Genomic DNA, 19,400 nt, shown 5'->3' on the forward strand with positions numbered 1-19,400 from the left:
CAACGCGTGAATCAACTAATGAGTGTGTCACGTGGTCGATATGTGTGGCTATACCGTGTGCCAAAATACTTGGTTGGCTGGCTACACTACAAAGTGTCCATTAATAAATAATGCCAAAGCAATACTAATACATCACCTTTCCGGTGCCAAAATAATTAACAGTATTTAATTATAACGTATATTTTTACATGAAAATTAGAAAATCTTTTTTTTTTTCTACACAGAACGTACATCACTTTTAATTTATCACGATTCTTTTAGCCCTAGATTATTTAGTAAAGTAACTTTTAATGCCGAGTTGCGACTTCACATCCTTTGTTAAATGATTTAAAAGGTGAATTTAATTGAATCGATTTAAAAAAATCTCGAGAGCATCCACCTTAATGACCTGATTTTTTTCCAATTTTTGTGTAAAAAACAAAATTCGACAAAAAAATCTGAAAGCAAGCACACCACGGCAAAAAGACAAATGTTTCCTTCCAATTAGATTTTAGAAACAATTTTAGCAGATTTAAAAAATTAAAAAAATCTGTTTTGTACTGAATGTTGCAGCATTCCAAATTTAAAATTACATTACATTTTATAATTACTTTAATTATTTTTCATTAATTTTTATGAACTTTGTTGCTTGGAAAGAAAATTCCAAAATACACGAAAAAAAAAGAACTCGCCAAGAACAAAAACAATTCTGAATTTTTTCTTAGCTTTCGAAAACCTAGTTTTAATTTTTTTTTATATTCGTTATGGCAGTTTTTTATATTTAAAATTGCCTGTTATGATCTCTTTCAAAAATATTTCCAATTCACTCAACTTTTATTTACATGACTTTTTATTAATTTTGTTGCGTGCAAAGCAAACTCCAAAATAAACAAAAAACTCATCAAGATGAAAAAGAAAGAAATACAATGTACAAAATACGAATTCTTCATTTCATTATTTTTGAAAGTTCGTGTTTATTTTTTTTTGTACCCCATATACAAATTTCATGGAAAAAACAATGTCTTTGCTTTAGAAAGCCTCGTTTTAATTCTTTTTCTTGTACTCGTTATGGCAGTTTTTTATATTCAAAATTACCTTTCTATTTCTATTTACATAATGTTTTATTAATTTTGTTGACCGAAAACCGAACTCCCGAATAAATAAAACTCATGTAAGACCAAACTAAAAAAATCTGATTTTTTTCATCCAATTTGACGTTAACAACATTTTGTCATGTTTCAAAGCCCAGTGTTACATTTTTTGTGACCATTACATAATTTTTTTTCATTTTCACTTTTGTTTTAATTTTAATTCAAAAAGGGTTTTTGACTGCGTAGTCGTTTATTTTTTAAAAATAAAAAAAACATTTTTGCCAGAACGATTCTCTCTGCATTACCTCTGATCTGCGACGTCCAAAAAAATAAAAAAAGGCACAAAAACTGGAAGGCACTTTTAATCAGTCCGACGCGGTCACGTGAATCGCATCAATATTTCACGGCGAGAAGTAATATTTTTTAACGGCAAATATTTTCGCGCGGAGACGCGACGAACATTTTCTCGCGATAAAAAAATAAAAATGGAAAAAATATTGCTTCCAATCGGCGAACTGAAAAAAATGACGGAGTGCGTGAAACGCAACTTAATAACAATAACAAAACAACAACCGACGACCGTTCTTTAGTTCATTTTGAATGTCAAATGTTTTCCGCGGCACGCTGCTCGCTGACGAAGACTGCCGCGACCGGTGCAACGTTGCCGGCTCTTTCGGGAAAACTGAGACTTTTTCCGTTGCAATAATATACACCACTCACCAATAAAAAAAAAACAGGCACCTAATTCTTTTTTAATAATTTTAACTTTTTTATTTTTGACTTTATTGCAATGACTTTCTGGTGGTTGGATTCTATACATCTGTATAATTGAATTAAATGTGCTGTAAATAAGTAAAGGCAGATTTTTCATAGAAACTTCATAGCATATCGTAATAATATTTCCAAATCTCTAACTTGCCGACGTTCTGCCAGTCATCCTGTTGGCATCTTCAGAGTTTACGTGAAACTAGCTCTTATATCGGCTAATCTAAATTAAGTTGTCTTTGTTGGTAAATTTTTCAGGAGTAGAGATACAAAGTCGGTTAAAAAAGCAAGGCTAGTAGCATTGTTTCCACTGATTACGATGAAGAAAAATGTACTCTTTTTACATGGAACACTCTATATGTTTTTTACTCAAACGTTGGCAAATCACCAATAGAACAAAAGGGCCAACTTTAACCTAAAATTGAAAATAACGGAATTATCAGCACATTTCTATTTTAGATTAAATGGCTATGAGTGGTTGCGAAATAAGGCTCCTGGTATCTGAAACTGAATTTTGTCTTTTACTGGTCGAAGACTTTGAGAGATTTTTGCACAAGTAGTAAATCTGGTTCTGACGTTACATTTCTTAAGAATTTTTGATATGTGGTCAGTTATGTTCTGAATCCCTATGTACTAGAGTCCCTATTCCTGAAAGTCTCAACATTTCTTCAGATATCCGAAAATCTATCACCAAACCTTCTCACCTTAATTGAAAAATGTCTGCAACATATTTTTCTTATAATTATGACTAGTCATCGCGAATATGTTTATGGAAGCCTTTGACAGAAAAGCCCTGGACACCTTCCGTCACCACCACCACCATCAAAATTATAGAAACGCTACGTTAATGATGTCCCATCCTACGTTTTACCACTGAACTGGAAACTAATAATAATCTCCCACTGTTAGATATTCTTATCAAAAGAAAATCTGACCCAGCATTGAGTTATTTTGTTTACTGGAAACGTACGCACACAGATCCATACCCTTGGAGCATTATCACATCACTATAATCAACAACTCTTCTTTAGCGAGTCGTAAAATGATCTCAGCCCAAGTTATTGAACCCTGAATTAAAATACCTTACATCAGGACCAATAATTTTCACATTAGAGATATTAAGCGTTCCATCACAAAATACACTTCACCACAAACTTCAAAAGACAAAGATTCCGAAAGCAACCCCACACTTGCCACTGTTGTCCTTCCTTACATTCAAAACATCAAAACAGTTTACAGCATTCTATCCATACAGAATACAGAATACCCGACGAAAAATATCAACTAAACTCAAACAACATGAAAAAGCCTAAGAGAGAGACTAAGAGACTAAGACAAATAAACTCATCAGCAGTTACCGAACACAGCACGAAACTGGACATAACATATTCAATCAACCAATTCTTCTACCAACGAAAAATCAGAGAATCTATTGAAATCTAGAAGCTACAAAACAACCTTAACCGCGACTCGGGTCTTTATCTTTCACCAATATGAAAAACAGTCATCCGAGACAATGTTCAGTTAAGCCCTGAAGAGGCCAAGAAGTCGATTGGCGAAACATCAGAAAATTCGATTCGAAAAAAGACAACGTTGATGGCCCTCCCTTAGATCTGCCCCCCTCAAACAGTATATAAGCAGAGTAGAAGTTGTTTACAGAAAACCTACGCACAAAAACCGATATCTTAAGGCATCCATAGTTTATCTATAGTTTATAGAACAGTAAAACTATCTCAACCCGAGTTGCTGAACCCGGAATTAAAACACCTTACATCTGCTCTTCTCTATAATATTGATTTATTTATTTATTATCCAGACCTTAGTTACACTAAATGGGACATTGAAGTAACCTTCACAGAGGTGGAAATTCACCTGTTCGTGGGTTCAGGCTCTACATAGTACTTAAAAACTTACAGACTTAAGTGCTAAATTCATTATACATCACATTATTATACCAAGACACTTTTTCATAACATGAATATATATTTTTTTTGTTATTATTATTACATTTTTTATTACACAGGTATCCACGATCACGAAATTGTAATAACCCAGTAAACCTCACAGTACTTAGAAAATCACTGCAAAGAGTATTCCTTTCATTATAATTTTTATTTTCATTGGTTTTCTTTAATTCCGCGGAATTCGCCGAAGAGACTTACTTTTATTGCTTTGTCAATGTTAAGAATTTTAAGTTGTTCTACACCTTATTAATAGATATGGATATGGATATAACAATTTTTTATGTTAACTGTTTTTGATCGTTACTTATGATAGTTTTCACAATAGGATATTAAGCGTTTCATCAGAAAATACACTTTACCATAACCTTCCAGTCCGAAAGCAATCCGAAAACCAACCAACGAAAAATCTAAGAATCTACAGAAGTCTACAAGCAACCAAATAAATCTTAACCCCGACTCAGGTCTTTACCTTTCGCCAATATAGCAAGTTTGATTTATAAACCGACTCAGGAGGAATCCAGAAGATTTGCAAATAGTAAGCAAAGGAACGTGTTTACATAATTTTGCAGTAGTTTAATTGTGGGATAAGTATATATTCCCGCAGTAAATAATCAGACCTCAAATTTAAGTTTTCAAGAGTAGAAAATATTTATGTTTATTGAAAATGTTCCGTTATGTATGGTATGGTTGAAAACAATCAATACATAAAGCTACTTGACATTTTTGGCAAATGATTTTTTCAATTTTCCGCAAATGCCATTTTAAGCATCTGTTTCAGTTGCCATTTTCAAGTGGAAATTAATATCCAACATTTGCGAAGATCTTGACATTCATTGAAACCCTTCCCTGTCTTGTGCACCATTTGTACAGGGTAAGTCAATGATAGAGTAATAGTATAGTGCGGTAAACGGCATTTCAGTCACGAGTTTAATAAACGACTGACTTAAAAAGCTTACCAAACGTGTTTTCTACTATACTTTTTCTACGAGCGTTAGTTTCTGGTTACAACACAAATACATTCACTGATATGATCGTCAGAATTGACAAGCCGTGCTGTAATATGTCCGAAAACAATCCAAACCCGTGCGATAATATTTCGGAAATGTCGGAAGGGACTCTGATCCGTGGACAAGAAACTCTGGTATTAAACTAAGCACTCTAAATCGGAGTATAGTCGAGGTATTTTACAGAAGCGAGTAGAAAAAAATGTAAATGTAATTCTGCACCATATCAAAAGCTCGTTATCGTTATCATCAACTAATGGGTAAAACCGGATACATGTGGAACTGGTAGCCAAACTACTGGGCTGTAAATCGGACTATAAGAAAAAAAAATGCCGAACGAGGCGAAAATATAACTTTTGAAACCAATGATTACAATAGACTATGTTTATTTGGTAGCCATAGCAATAATAAAAAACAATGAACACTATAGACATACGGTACTCTTAAAGTAAGATTTTTGACACATATACTTTAAAACTCAATATTTTGAATGTGATGTGACGAGTTTTACAGTTAGTTAGTTAGTTAGAGTTACTCAGCGGTATTTTTTTTAAGACAAGTTCATATCCGTAGGTATTTTTTATTGTAATATAAACGGGCAACAAGTCAACTTAATGATTGTATAGTTTTCAACAAATTTAAAATTTTGAATCCTTTACCAAACTTATTTTTGCTGTTAGTTGTTTACATCATCTCTAGCGAGAGAAGACATAACCGCCATCGTCTGCGGACTCTATAGCCACTCAATCAGGGTCAAGACGTTCAAAAGTTATATTTATGTATAGACACTGAGGCACTGCTATTGAAACGTTAGTTATGACTCTTTGACGTAAAGTTATTGTCAAACCAAGGAGAACTTTTAGAACTTTATCGTTTTATGACACTAAAAATGGTCAAACTTACCATAAAAATTAAGTTTAAGCATTTAGAGACTTTACGGATTTCATTTTATCTACTGTCGTTGTGCATGCAACCACAAGACTATAACAAGTTGTAAAGTTGATATTCCGACCTTGTTAAGACTTTCCCTTAATTTGGCTGATTTATTGTAACATTGGCAACGCCACGCTAACGATAGGAGAAAATTGTCGCGTTTTATAGGGTGTGACAAACAAACGACCAGCGTTACCGCAGCGGCTGTGTTTATTGATTCAAACCGCGCACGCTGGTCAATTTTTCATAATGTTAGAGGACGGACCGCCAGAATTATTAACCAAGCTTCGCGTTATTCACTCTCGAAATAAGGGTTGACTAACACAAGCAGCAAATGTCGGGACGTTATATGTCTACAGCTTTTTTTTTAATTGCTCCGCGTTACGCGCACATACATATATATTTGTATTTTAAGATGTCTGCCAGATCCGCCTTAAAAATATGAATAAAATGCTGCCTAACCCTCAGTGCATGGATGTGGAAGATTATATTACAATCTTTGGTATTTTTTTTAAAGATATATCCAAGTACGCAATGTTGACGCTTTTACGTCATGTGGCAATATTTAATAGTTTTGACGTTCCCGGTATATGATTTCACTAATAAAATAATATATCCCTTAAATTATAGTATTGAAAACGTCTTCACAATGCATTTTTAATCTGCAGGAAATTCGAGCTTTTACAGCCATTTTACCTAATTGTTAGGGTTGAGTAAAACTGATATTGTTTCGAATATAAAGCTTTATATGTAAATAAACTGTGGTACATTTTTCCAAATTACCTAGCAAAAGTTTATTAAAGTTTTCGGCGTTATATTCCCTCTCGTTATATTTATACAGCAAATATTCTTAGAAGAGGCTTAATTAGTAGTGAATTAAAGCTTCCAGTTAAAACGATGACATCATTTTGTTAGAATCGTAAACTGAATAAGTTGTGTTCGTACCATAGAAGAATTGTTGCCATCCATGAGGAGCGCTGCACGTATGTTGTGTTGCCTATAGATTAATAACGCTTACTAAATATTTGGCGTGAAATATTCCAACATTTCTAGTTTCGAGTTTTGTGTAGGGGTCAGTTGTTATAAAATATTACACTACAATAGACATAATTTTTCTGCAATAAACATTTGCTTTTACCTGATTACTAGAGTTAAGTAAAACTGACACTGTTTCGAATATAAAGCTATATATGTAAATCTACTGAGTTTTCTGTAAATATCACTTTCATACCATTTTCAAAGTCTGTTCAAGAAATTGCTTTGCACAAGTTTATTAGTTTTCGCATACCTCTTCAATTGCAACAACGCGTGCTTCAAACTATTTCCGCGTTCATACCCTCTCGTTATATATAAAACAAATATTCTCAGAAAAGGCTTAATTAGTACTGAATTAAAGCTTTCAGTTATTACGTCATTTACTAGAACCGTAAATTGAACAAGTTGTGTACATACCATAGAATTGTTACTATCAATGAGGGACGCTGGAGTATATTGTGTTGCCTATCGTTCAACAGCGCTTACTAAAGATTTGGTTTAAAATGTTCCAACATTTCTAGTTTTGAGTTTTGTGTAAGGGTCAAGCCTTATCAAATATTACACAATAAGAGACGGTAATTTTTTTGCAATAAAATTTAATTTGTTTCAATTCCACTATTTTGCAAATCATAGCCTATATTACAATAACAATATGGAAACAAAATTGATAAAAAATATTATTTGAGACTTTGCGACAATTTGCTTTGGAAGTATTCAGAGTCGCCCTTGGTTGCTTGTTTATTGATAGCTTTGTGCCTTTCTTTACTTACTATTTCTTCTAATACTTCCCCATCTCCCTTTATAAGCCTAAAAATTTGAATTTTACAGTTTTTCATTGAATACTGTTTCAATGTTTACCGATGCCTGCCAGTTTCTTCATCAAAAACTTTCCGTACAACACTCTGCTTTTTGTCCCACTCTTCCTTCGTCATTGGAGCCATGGACTTACTTTTGTCCATCAAATCTAGAGGAATGTCGTTACTCTTGTCTTCACTGCACTTGATTTTTTTCTTTTTCTCTTGGAGGTGCTTTCTTTTTTTTGCTTTATTATTTGTTTCCTTTTTTAGCTTTCTAGTTTTAAGTGTCCCAGTACTTTTTGACTTTTTCTTACCAGATTCATATCTACTAGAATGTAGGTTAGACATGCCCGAATTTAATAAAATAAACCAGACAAAAACTTAACCTTTTCTTCTTCGCATGGTCTGAAGATGAGGTGGAGCTACTGCTGGAGCTTGCACTACTGCTACTGCATGAAGAGGTAGACGAGCTTGATGAGGTAGACGAATGCCTTTTGCGAGTATGAGAGTTTGTGATCCTTCTTTTTTTCGACAAGTCTTCATCGGAAGAACTAGAGGAGGTGCTGGAATTGCTGCTGCTATCGTTGCTACTACTTTCTGAACTGGAGGATTGTTTTCGTTTGCGGTTTTTGTCGTGTTTCTTTCTCTTGACGGTAATAACTTTCTTTGATTTTTGCATCTTATGGCAATCCTTTTACAAATATATAGAAATTTTAATAAATTTAGTCACTCTTTAACATTTACATATTAAAACGTAAGCGAATGTTATTGTCAACAATACATACTTCTAAAAACGCTAACTTCACCCCAACTGCCTAAAAGTTAAAATAAGTATTAAGGAGACATAGTAAACCAGATTGAAGCAAAACATCAAACCAGAAATATATGTCAACGTAAATAATACGTTTAAGATTTTACGAATAACCACAAACAATGAGAAATTTAATTATATTTTTTGCAAAGATGGTTCTTAATATATGTAGAAAGTAAAATTATAGTAAAATCGTGTCGTCTGTGTGTGAGGTATAATTCAAAGGTCTGTGATTTGAACTTAACCTCTACATTTTGATAATATTTTGGTTAAGATGACCGTTCACAATATTTATATTTTTGATAGAAACGGAACGTTATTATATTATCACGAATGGAACAGGCTGAAACAATCGGGAATGACTAGAGAGGAGGTATGTTGAATGAGTCGCATCAAACAGAAGTGGCACAGTAAACTTGTAATTTGTAGGAAGCTAAATTGGTTTACGGCATGCTTTTTTCTATTAAATCCTTCGTAAACAAAATGTCTCCGATCGATCCAAAAGAAGGTTTCCTCTACTACAAAACGTCTAAATACACTTTGAATTATTTTGAGACTCCATCGGGTGTCAAATTTGTGTTAAACACGGATAATCATTCACAAGGCATCAGAGACTTGTTGCAGCAAATTTATAGCCAGGTAAAGTAAGTTACCATATTGTGAAAAAGATTATATTCCCATTTTGTTTTAGTTTTTTGTGGAATATATTGTAAAAAACCCTCTATGCAAATTAAGTGAACCAATCCAATCAGAACTTTTCAAAACCAAGTTAGATGCGTACATCAAACAATCTTCAGTATATTTAACAAAATCAATGTAGGTGTTATGTATATATAGATAATGTAATGTTTTATTTATGCTTTATGTACTGTGGTATTTTCAATTTCTTTATTAAAATAAAAAAAGGAAATTCCTTTGTCACATTTCAATTTAACCTATTTTCCAAAAAAAATAGTGTATATATATATATATATATATATATATATATATATATATATATATATATATATATATATATATATATATATATATATATATGTTTTGTTTTAGGCTTCCGTGGGTCTTACATGTGTGTTGTAAATTCTTCCGGGTTTTACTCCGCGTTTGGCCTGGCTGGCTCCAAGTGGAGGTAGTCGGCTTGAACGGAGAGTTCAGACGAGAAGCAGAATGACCCTACTTGAAAATGGCAAGTGAGATCTTGCCGAAACATTGTCAGCAGAGTACTACCTCCACTTGGAGCCAGCCAGACCAGACGCGGAGTAAAACCACAAACAAAATTATAATGTGATCAAATTGTATTCTGTACACTGTTTTTTTGCAAATTGCAAAACGCGCTGCAGCGTTATTTTTAATCCATATGGCGCTTAAAATACCCCGTCATGTATCATTTTCGTTGTCAGAACTTGTATTTTGATATAAAATAAAGTATTTTAATGCGAAATCTTGCGAACTCTTTTATATTATTTTACAATATGTCAATAAACAAAACGAAATAGCGTTTATCCTTTGAGTCACGTTAAATTTCTAGAGCCATTTTAATTTCAGAAAATACACATTTGGTTTTTCCTAATTACTTTCGTGTCTGGGGTAATATTTTAGAATTATTGCTAGTTTGAAATCACCTAATTTATTTAGTTATTAACGAAAACCAACCAAACATATGTTTTATTCTATACATACGGTCAAATAAATAACAATCTATTTATTATTTATTTGAAAGTATCTCAGTTCAGAAAATGAAAATATGCAAGGGGAAAAAATGTTGCTTATTTAAGAAAGACTGCTTTTCCGAGACAAACGACAGCAAACCCTCAGATATCAGTGTAAAACGTCACTTCTGGCTCAAATAGTTGCCTTTCTTTGTTGATTTTGATTAGATTTCAGTCAAAATCGGATTTTTCGTCATCTACTTTACCGGAATCTCTATTATACGTGCAGATATGAACTTGGAACTGCACTTTCGGGGACAAATGGTTGCTTTTTTTTTAAATTTTGAACAGATTACATGCAAAAACGAATGATGGTCTAAACGCAGGCCTACGTCGCTTCCTCAATGGCGTTCCAGAATCGTACTTCGATACTTCGTGCATTCAAATGCTGAAAGCTGACGGATTGGTGTAGAGTTTCATCGGTGAGATTCCTCGATGATTATTAGTCCATGCAGTGACAAATCCGATCCAATTAAATCGAAATCGTTATCGTTACTGGACTCGTCCCCCACATTAATAGTTAATTCTGGCACTAATCGACTTCTGCAAACATTTTCTTCTTCGATGACATGTTCTACACATTTTTTTCAACTAGAAGCAGGTATTTTTTCTAGTTCACTTTTAATTAATGCTATTGGCGAGGTGTTGTCTCCTCTGAAACTGGGTTTCCGCTGTCCCCATATCAGTTCTATCGGATTAATATTGCAGCGATATGGAGGAGGACGGACAACTTTGAATCCCCGCTCCATGGCCAACTTGTCTACATTATACCTCTTATCAACCATTCCCGTCTTAAGAAGTTCAAATCAATGCATCTTTGTGTAGGAATTTGAAAATTACAAACACAAGACCCCCACAAATGATCTCCATAAGATTTTTTGTATTGCTTCTCTAGGAAAATATTTTAGAGTCTTTATGTTAAACCATTAAATTGGAAATCAGTTTAAGCTTTCTAGTGTGTTTTAATATAGGAGATCAATCTATCTAATGGGCAACTTCAACTTGAAATCGAGCTACCTCAAGTAGGTAAGTAGTAGTTGAAACAACTTTACAACAGTCGGCTCTTAAACTTATACCGAAGTCAAAACCATAAAAAATTGTAAAAACCGTATATCGTCCGTCGAACTTTAACTAGTTACTTAATTTTTTTTTTCAAATTTTTAGGAACATTTGTTTTCGAGAAAGAAAGAAAATTCGGTAAACTAGCGTTTTATTCGCAACGTAACTGTTTGTTCCAACGTTAGTTGTTAATTAATATCGGATGGCCGATTTTAGTTCGAACGACCGGTCTGAAATTCGTGTGCCCTTTATCGTTAGGGGCGTCTGGTAGCGTCGCGGCGCACTCATTCGGCAGTGCGTCTGCCGGCGTCGCGAGACGAACACGTCATGCTTTGGATCCTTCGGAGGACGCGAGTCGGTCTGACGTCCGCTGCTTCTATCTTGAACAACATCAACAACAACGGTAAGTCGACGATGACGATGATCCATTTTTTTTTATTCGAGAGGGTACTGTTTTTTGTTATTTAATGTGAAATGTGCATCAATTGAATCTTCAAGAAGCAAGTTGTTACAGTCTGACATAGGATAAATGGTCATGACTGTAATAATAGTGTTGGCAAATACAAAAAGTGTTTGACTCTAAGTATGGTGATGAACCTTTCCATTTTATTGCGGTAAAACGGGCCTTTGGAAAAATGTTTTTTTTTTTTACACCGGAAAACCAGAATTGGGAATTTTTGTTTTTAAATCTAGCTAAATCGGTATAACATCCTATTCTAACCAGCTTTTTTTAACATTAATTCCTTAAATTCGTTATAAAATCAACAAAAATGCAAGTAAATAGAACATATTACTAATTACAAAACTCTTTTTAACCCCCTTAAACATGTAATTTTTTTTCTTATTCCGCAATAGCATTTTTTAATACAAAAAATGACTCTTTACAGTGTTCAAGAACGTTTAGATCTTCATGAATGTTCCATAAGAAATAATAAGAGTCAAGCATTAGCCCTAAGAGAATATAGGTTGTTGTACCCTGCAAGGGGGGTACATATGTTTTCACGAATTGTTCGTAATCTTGAGCGTCTAGTGGTAGTCAAAAATCCAAAAAAGCGGTCCAAAAAATATTAGTAAGACTGGTCTTCAAAGGATTTTAATAACTATCATCCCAACAAGATTTTCAAACAAGACTTTTTTATTGTTCCATTATGATGGATCACTATTTTGAAAGTGGTGTATCTCAAATGAAATTTGTGTTAAAGAAATTAGGAAACAGGGTCGGCAATGTGTTTATGTGTGTTGTGATCTAATAATAGACCCAATTTTCTTTGTTCTGAATGGTAAGAGATATTTAAATTTGTTAGATTAATTCATAATCTGCAGGACAATATTGAAGAAGGGATTGTTTTTCAACAAGATAGTGCGCCATATCATACCGTAGTGCCTGTTAGAAATTGTTTAAATCAACGTTTTCCATTTTGAATTTGTCAGTACGGAAGCGAGGAGCCTTGATGTGGCACCCCTGGACTTTTTTTATAGAAAATCAAGTGTACAAAAATGGGCATGGAGGTTATGTAGAAAATGTTTTGTATTTACTAATAAGTTCTATTTACTCGCATTACTTATACACGAGTTTTTGCAGAAAATTGGCCATAACTTCTAAACTACCATTTTTGCAATAAAAGCTATATATATGAAAAGCTTTAGAATTAAATCCAAAAGCCATTAAAATTGCTAAATACAGGGTGTGCCATTCAAAAAATTGACTTTTTTAAATTAGAAAAAACATGTGTAATATATTTTCGCCATAGATCGGCTAAAGCATTAAATAGTAACCATTTCCATGGATTCATAATAAAAATTCCCAATTTTAATTTTCAAGAGTAAAAAGAACATATCTTCCCGGTGATATGACAGATAATGATAATGACAAAAAATACTCAAAATTAAGCGAATAATTATAATTTTCAAGAATATTCATAGCATTCCATTAAAAAAAATGAACTTGGTCTTCTTCTGGCACAACGAAGCACCCTGTATACAGAAAAATATTGTATTTAACTTTTCTTCGTCAGTCTCGTACTTATTGAGATAAGGTATAGAAGCATCTTAAATGGACCATCTTGTACATGATCAACACTTTCTTCAACTGCTCTCTGGTATTTACACACCGAATTTTAATTACTTCAATTACATGCGTCTAACTTTACTTTTTATTTATACGAGTTCTCAAAACTTGAGCTTGTTGTATTTTTCCATAAGTATGTTCGAAATAAAAATCATTCTGACTAAGCAACCTCTTTTTGCTGGTGGAAAAAGAGAATTTTTTACTCAATTTTCATAAAGTTCGTTTGTCGTAATGGTAGTCTAATGAGCAGTCTTTAATGTTTTTGCTGAAAGTAGCAGGCGCAGGTACATTCAAAATGCAATTTGATCAAGAAGTTTACACCCACTCTCGTCTAAATAATATAAATATTTATTGTATTATAATAAAAACAAAAAGAGAACTGTCTTACCGAGTTGTGTTTTGCAAATTACCATTAATTTTAAAGGAAGATTATTCGAAGATGATGTAAAAGATGTGTGCAAAGCAATTTCAATTAGAGTCTTCAAAATAAACGAATATATTTTGATCATTATAAATTGAAAAATTTATATATATATATATATATATATATATATATATATATATATATATATATATATATATATATATATATATATGTATATATATATGTATATATATGTATATATATATATATATATATATATATATATATATATATATATATATATATATATATATATATATATATATATATATATATATATATATATATATATATATATATATTGATCATTATAAATTGAAAAATTTATATATATATATATATATATATATATATATATATATATATATATATATATATATATATATATATATATATATATATATATATATATATTCTCACGTATTGATTCACGGATGGAAAAATGTGATGACACTATATTCCGGGATATCATCCGTTCGTTCGTTGAACTCCGACTGGAATCCTGCATCCGACTGGAATCCTGCAAATCTTGCATCCGACTGGAATCCTGCAGACGTTTCGCCAAAATCTCACTTGGCATCTTCAATGCTCGCGTTCCGAAAACACTTCGAACACTGGGAGGTTATCGGCGGTGCGTGCGGTATTTATACTCTGCGCCGGAGATGGTAACGGTGCTGCTTATGCGTGGGGGGAGGTGGCTCCGCCCCCTGAATTGTCGCGTTGTTAATTTCGCCCGATCGTAGTTGCGATGTTCCCGTTGGCTGCTGCGCATCGCTCTGCTGTTTGATTATCGTTCTCCACGTGTTGGATAAATGCAGAGCGTCGTCTCTCGTATTGAGGTGTCCGGACTTTTCTATTTCGATGGCCTCTCGTATAATCCTAGTCCTAAAATCAGGAATATTAGCTATTTGTTTGCAAGTGCCGAAATCAATTTTATGGCCTGTCTGATGTTGGTGCTGAAACAAAGCAGATGTTGTTTGTTTGTTTCTTATGGCTAAACGATGTTCCTCGAGCCTGGCTGAAATCCTTCTGTTGGTCTGTCCCACATACGTCAGGCTGCACGATCCGCATGCTACACTCTGGAAAACCAAGGAGTATACATATATATATATATATATTTCGCCAAAATCTCACTTGGCATCTTCAATGCTCGGGCTCCGAAAACACTTCGAACACTGCCGAACGGAGCCTGAGCATTGAAGATGCCAAGTGAGATTTTGGCGAAACGTCTGCAGGATTCCAGTCGGAGTTCAACAAGCGAACGGATGATATCCCGGAATATAGAAACATCACATTTTTCCATCCATGAATCAATACGTGAAAATATATATATATATATATATATATATATATATATATATATATATATATATATATATATATATATATATATATATATATATATATATATATATATATATATATATATATATATATAAACTTTTGTCGACCCGTCTTGAGTATCCATATCCATCAACTTAGGTGGGTTCCGAATTATCTTTATACAGCAACTCTGTCTGCCTCATCTCTCTGCCAGCTGTCTCGATGTTAAAGACAATAGTTTGGAATTATTTAACGAATCTAACCAGGAATCTGTAAGTAGTGATAAAAAATAAACTTTTTGGTTTAGTGAGCTTGGTTAGTTCATTTGTTTTCGAGGGAGTCATGAGTCGTTTTTTATAAATGCCAATTTTATTTCACTTATTTCAAAAAGAGAGAAAGTAAAAAGTTTAGCGCAGAGTACGAGTTGTATAGTAAATTTATATTTTAGAGAAAGTTAGCCACTAAGTTTCAGATTTTTGAAAAAAAAACTAACATAAAAAATTTCCAGATTTTGTTTTTTGGTTCTGCCAAATAAGAAATATTTTTTAGAAAGGACCATCTGGCTGAAAATTGCCAAAAACTGAACGAACGAGCGCTTGTGTTAAATTTGTATAGAATTTGAAAATCTCTGTGATAACGTAAGAATACTGTCTAAAACGATATTTTATATACAGAACCTTTTTTTTACCGCGTGTTGAGCCTCTCTCAGTGGTCCCTGCTTAGTGAAATGCAGCAACTCAAAACGTCAAATTAATTAAGTTTAAACATCTACGAATATCTAGTTAAAGCAGTTTCCTCAGAGTTTTCATCATTGTTTAGAGTTTTCTAGGTTAATGTGATTGTACATTGAATATGTATCATATTTATTACCGGCAAGATACCAGTTACTATGGCCTAGTTTAAACCCGGTCGGTTTAAACCTCCTGACTTATAACCGAAATAAAGCTCTTAGTGGAACGCATCGAATTTGCATCTTATAAATATTTAAAATTAAGGAAATACTCGGAGTAGTTCGGTAGAAAATTTGCATTGGTTCCCGCCTCGATTTTTCCCCCGTAATAATGAAATTTTAACGTCTCCCTACCACCCACCGGTACGTTTTTTGAATTGTTCAAAAAGTGTGTGCTAATATTTCTTTTTTGCATTGCATTTAAATTATCGAAAGTCTTTTTCAAGCATTCAAATAATCTAAATCTAATTTTAATTGCAAAATACCAATATCAAATATACAGATCGCATTTCGTCCAACCACTTACTTCTTTTTAGTCTACATGCCACTGGTATTTTTTGTGTATTAAGAATTTATTAAAAATGTGAAGCGACATTTAAATTATTATAAAAACATTTTTTTTTTTTAAATTCTACATATCGAAAATGAATCATATTATAAAAAAAATGCTAATGGTTAGTAGCTTGCGATTTATCTTCTCGTTTCCACATCGAGCTGGTGAAACTATGAATTCAAAATCATCAATGTGAGGTGCCAATGTAAAACTGAGGGACTGTAAATTTTTATTTAATATTTTTACCACTTTTTTATTTCGTTCAATTACTTTAAATACCCCCAGTTTTTCAAGCTAAGCCTAAATGAAATAAAAATAAATTTAAACAGTATGTGGAGATCACATGCAGTGTAAAGTTTAGTATGGTTGAGTTGAGGTTAACAAATCTTGTGAATTTGGTGCGGTGATTATTCCTTAGTCCAAGTTGTGCTAATATCTCGGTTGTGTGGAGCGGTAAATTAGAGGTAAGCTATTTTGGTAAACCAACTGTTAAACTGAGTTATACCACGCTCCAGTCTCAAGAAAACAGAAGTAGTTAGATTGGTCTTTTTCAATAATATTGGAGCAATGTAAACCCCAGACAGCAGTGTTACTAGCACACAGCTGACAATGGTGCTATTAAAAACCCATGTTAACGCTCTCCAGAAGATATGTTTAGATTTATAGAATATGCTAAGAGCCGAACCTGCGCACTGTTGGGCTGCTGCTTACAGAAGAATAAGAAAAAGTAACTGCCAAATATGTATCATGATTAACTACTTTAAGGGGATTGTTATTTAGAAAAAAGCACCTCCGGGGAGGAGAAAATGCTGTTATGTTTTGAGACATCAACTACTAATTTGTTCAACTGAATGTATTTTTCTAGTTTCTAGCTTGCATCCAATGTCAGTCTCAGAGTCGCCAAGTCATCAGTATAAAGCGTTGCTTTAAGAAGTTAAGAATGTCTGCCAGAAGTACTAAAAAAATATATGAACACAAAGAAGCCCGTCGAAGGATGCAGGATGTTATATCAGTATTCTCTGACAATCGGTCAAAGGTTCCTGTGGCTGAAAACAGACAAAGCGGAAAGTTCTAAGAAAATCAACAAAGACGACGTATATCTTTCTGCTCTCCAAGCGCAAGTGCAATAGCAATAGAATAGCATGTAGAATATGGATGTTGTCAACGCAACTCCTTCCCTTGCTAAAGCCCGACTGACCTTCTGACAGCCTGACAGCAGGCTCCCATATGTTTACTACCGTATTCACCAAAGCAATTGGTCGAAAACTGTAATTTCTGTCATCTCTGTCTGTGGTAGCTAAGTTGTGAGAGGTACTTTTGCGGCAAGTTCTTAAAAAAATCATAACGAATGGAATCAAGCCTTGGGGACTTATTATTTTTAGATCTTCTAAGAACAGGTTTAATTTCGTATAGTGAGGTGTCGACATCAAGAAAGCGCCCATTACTTAATTCTGACTATTATCGAAATCTCTGTTCCTAGCTTTGACTGTCCCAATCGTAATTGCACCGTTAAAATATATAAAACTAATAAAATGAAATATCTTGGGAGTCAAAAGGCAAAGCAATTGGTCGGAAATTGTTAGGGTCATTTCTGTCATATCTGTCTGCAGCAAGTTCAAAAAAAAATTGTAAGGAATGGCATCAAGCCCCGGGGATTTATTATTTTTAGATCTTCTAAGAACGGGTTCTATTTTCTGAAGAAAGAAAGCGGTCATTACTTAATATTGAACGTTGATAAATCAAGCTTCTTCAATACAGAAGCGCATGACCCTACTATTACCGACGTAACTGTTCATAGCTGTCAAAATAGCACCCACTCCAATTGTACACTTAAAATAAATAAAAGTAATAAAATTAGATATCTTTAAGGTGGCAAAAGCATATTTATCTCTAATAAAATTTGGAAATTAATTTATAAATCTGACCAACTAAGACAGGTTATGACTTCAAAAATGCTGAAAAAGGTGTACTGTGCGTTGTTGTTCGTACTGTAGTAAAACCACAATTGTCCTTTGATTGTGACTCAAAAATATATCTTGAAGGTGATGCTGCATAAAAACGAGTTATTTAATGATGCCCAAGTATTATGGTTAAGCAACTGTATACAAAATCAGCGGTAAGATTTGCCCAAAAAAAAAATACTTGCACAAAGCAATACAAAATATAACGAGGCGCGCACAATGTCTGTAAAATACCTAATTACACACCGATCTAGCGTGCGGGAAGCGTCGCTTTACCACGTCAGTTTCGTTTCCCACGGATCCGAGCCACTTCGGACATTTTCGGGATTTTACCGCACCGGTTTGGGAGCAATCGGATGTTTTCGGAGATATTTGCCACGCTTTAAATTTTGACGTTTGTCAATCCTGACGGTTATGTCAGTGAATGTATTCGTATTGTTTTTGCGAAAATGTAACCAAAAACTAACGGTCGTAGAAAAAGTATATATACAGCACGTTGGGTAAACTTTTTAAGTCAAATGAAGTTTACCATACTTGTTGCATGATATACTATTTTATACGCTACCAAAAATATATAACATGTTACCCGTTGTTTTTATAGCGCCGTTTATTTGCAAGATGAATTTGCCTTAGTTCTCTTAGAATCTCTCTTTACTAATGTCCCTATTGCTGAAACTCTTAATATTATTTCGGATATATTCAAATCCGAGAATCTGGAACCAATGCTTCTTATCTTAATTGAAAAAGGCTTGCCCGGAGCATATTGTTATAGAAGCCTTTGAGAAAACAGCTCTCGATATCTTTTACGCTACAGTACGTTGATGATACTTTTGTTATTTGGCTCGATGATCAAAATCCCTCCGAGATTTTCATTGCCTAACTCTATACACCCTAACATACGTTTTATTATTGAATTAGAAACTAATAATAATCTTGCATTCTCAGATATTCTCATCAATAGATAATCAGACGTAACATTGGATCATTCCGTTTAGAGAAAACCTACACACATAGACTGATATCATCATCATCGGTTATTAACTCGTGCTTACAGAGCCATTAAACTACATAATTAAAACACCGTACATCTGCTCTTCTCTCTAGTAATTTCATTCCCATGAATGATATTAAGAGTTCCATCACAAAGTGCACTTCACCGTAGCCTCCCAAAAACAATGGTTCGAAAGCAACCCC

At 33.5% G+C, this 19,400-nt stretch overlaps 4 protein-coding genes across 7 annotated transcripts in view; 2 read left to right on the forward strand and 2 right to left on the reverse strand.

Moving 5' to 3' along the window:
* LOC132701678 (V-type proton ATPase 116 kDa subunit a 1) overlaps positions 1-1,678 on the reverse strand; it is an 87,978-nt gene extending 86,300 nt beyond the window's left edge. For both annotated transcript variants that reach the window (XM_060669788.1, XM_060669787.1), the window contains exon 1: positions 1,376-1,678. The gene's annotated coding sequence lies outside the window, so the exon portion shown is untranslated. The remainder of the gene's footprint in view (positions 1-1,375) is intronic.
* Positions 1,679-7,362: 5,684 nt separating this feature from the next.
* LOC132702009 (ADP-ribosylation factor-like protein 6-interacting protein 4) lies at positions 7,363-8,505 on the reverse strand. Of its 3 annotated transcripts, none has more exons than XM_060670402.1 (4): positions 8,354-8,505; positions 7,955-8,259; positions 7,630-7,896; positions 7,363-7,578 (listed from the first exon to the last, which is right to left on the reverse strand). In XM_060670402.1, the coding sequence occupies exons 2-4, from the start codon at positions 8,245-8,247 to the stop codon at positions 7,449-7,451; spliced, it is 690 nt and encodes a 229-aa protein (XP_060526385.1). In that variant the 5' UTR covers positions 8,248-8,259; positions 8,354-8,505; the 3' UTR covers positions 7,363-7,448. The 3 variants fall into 3 exon arrangements, with proteins under 3 accessions (XP_060526385.1, XP_060526387.1, XP_060526386.1); XM_060670404.1 differs by having other exon boundaries at positions 7,630-7,893; positions 8,354-8,500; XM_060670403.1 differs by lacking the exon at positions 8,354-8,505 and having other exon boundaries at positions 7,955-8,343.
* A 4-nt stretch (positions 8,506-8,509) lies between these two features.
* On the forward strand, positions 8,510-9,306 carry LOC132702011 (trafficking protein particle complex subunit 1). Its single transcript, XM_060670405.1, has 3 exons — positions 8,510-8,752; positions 8,809-9,018; positions 9,071-9,306. Exons 1-3 carry the CDS (start codon positions 8,654-8,656, stop codon positions 9,197-9,199), a joined length of 438 nt encoding a protein of 145 aa, XP_060526388.1. The 5' UTR covers positions 8,510-8,653; the 3' UTR covers positions 9,200-9,306.
* Positions 9,307-11,412: 2,106 nt separating this feature from the next.
* Positions 11,413-19,400, forward strand: part of LOC132702313 (myb-like protein B) — a 113,089-nt gene continuing 105,101 nt past the window's right edge. Inside the window, exon 1 of the mRNA XM_060670872.1 lies at positions 11,413-11,550. Within this exon, the coding sequence (XP_060526855.1) occupies positions 11,475-11,550 (76 nt within the window). The 5' untranslated portion in view covers positions 11,413-11,474. The remainder of the gene's footprint in view (positions 11,551-19,400) is intronic.

Source organism: Cylas formicarius, unplaced genomic scaffold (genome assembly GCF_029955315.1).
Source record: "Cylas formicarius isolate icCylForm1 unplaced genomic scaffold, icCylForm1.1 PGA_scaffold_5__7_contigs__length_24384050, whole genome shotgun sequence".
NCBI classification, from domain to species: Eukaryota; Metazoa; Arthropoda; class Insecta; order Coleoptera; family Brentidae; genus Cylas; species Cylas formicarius.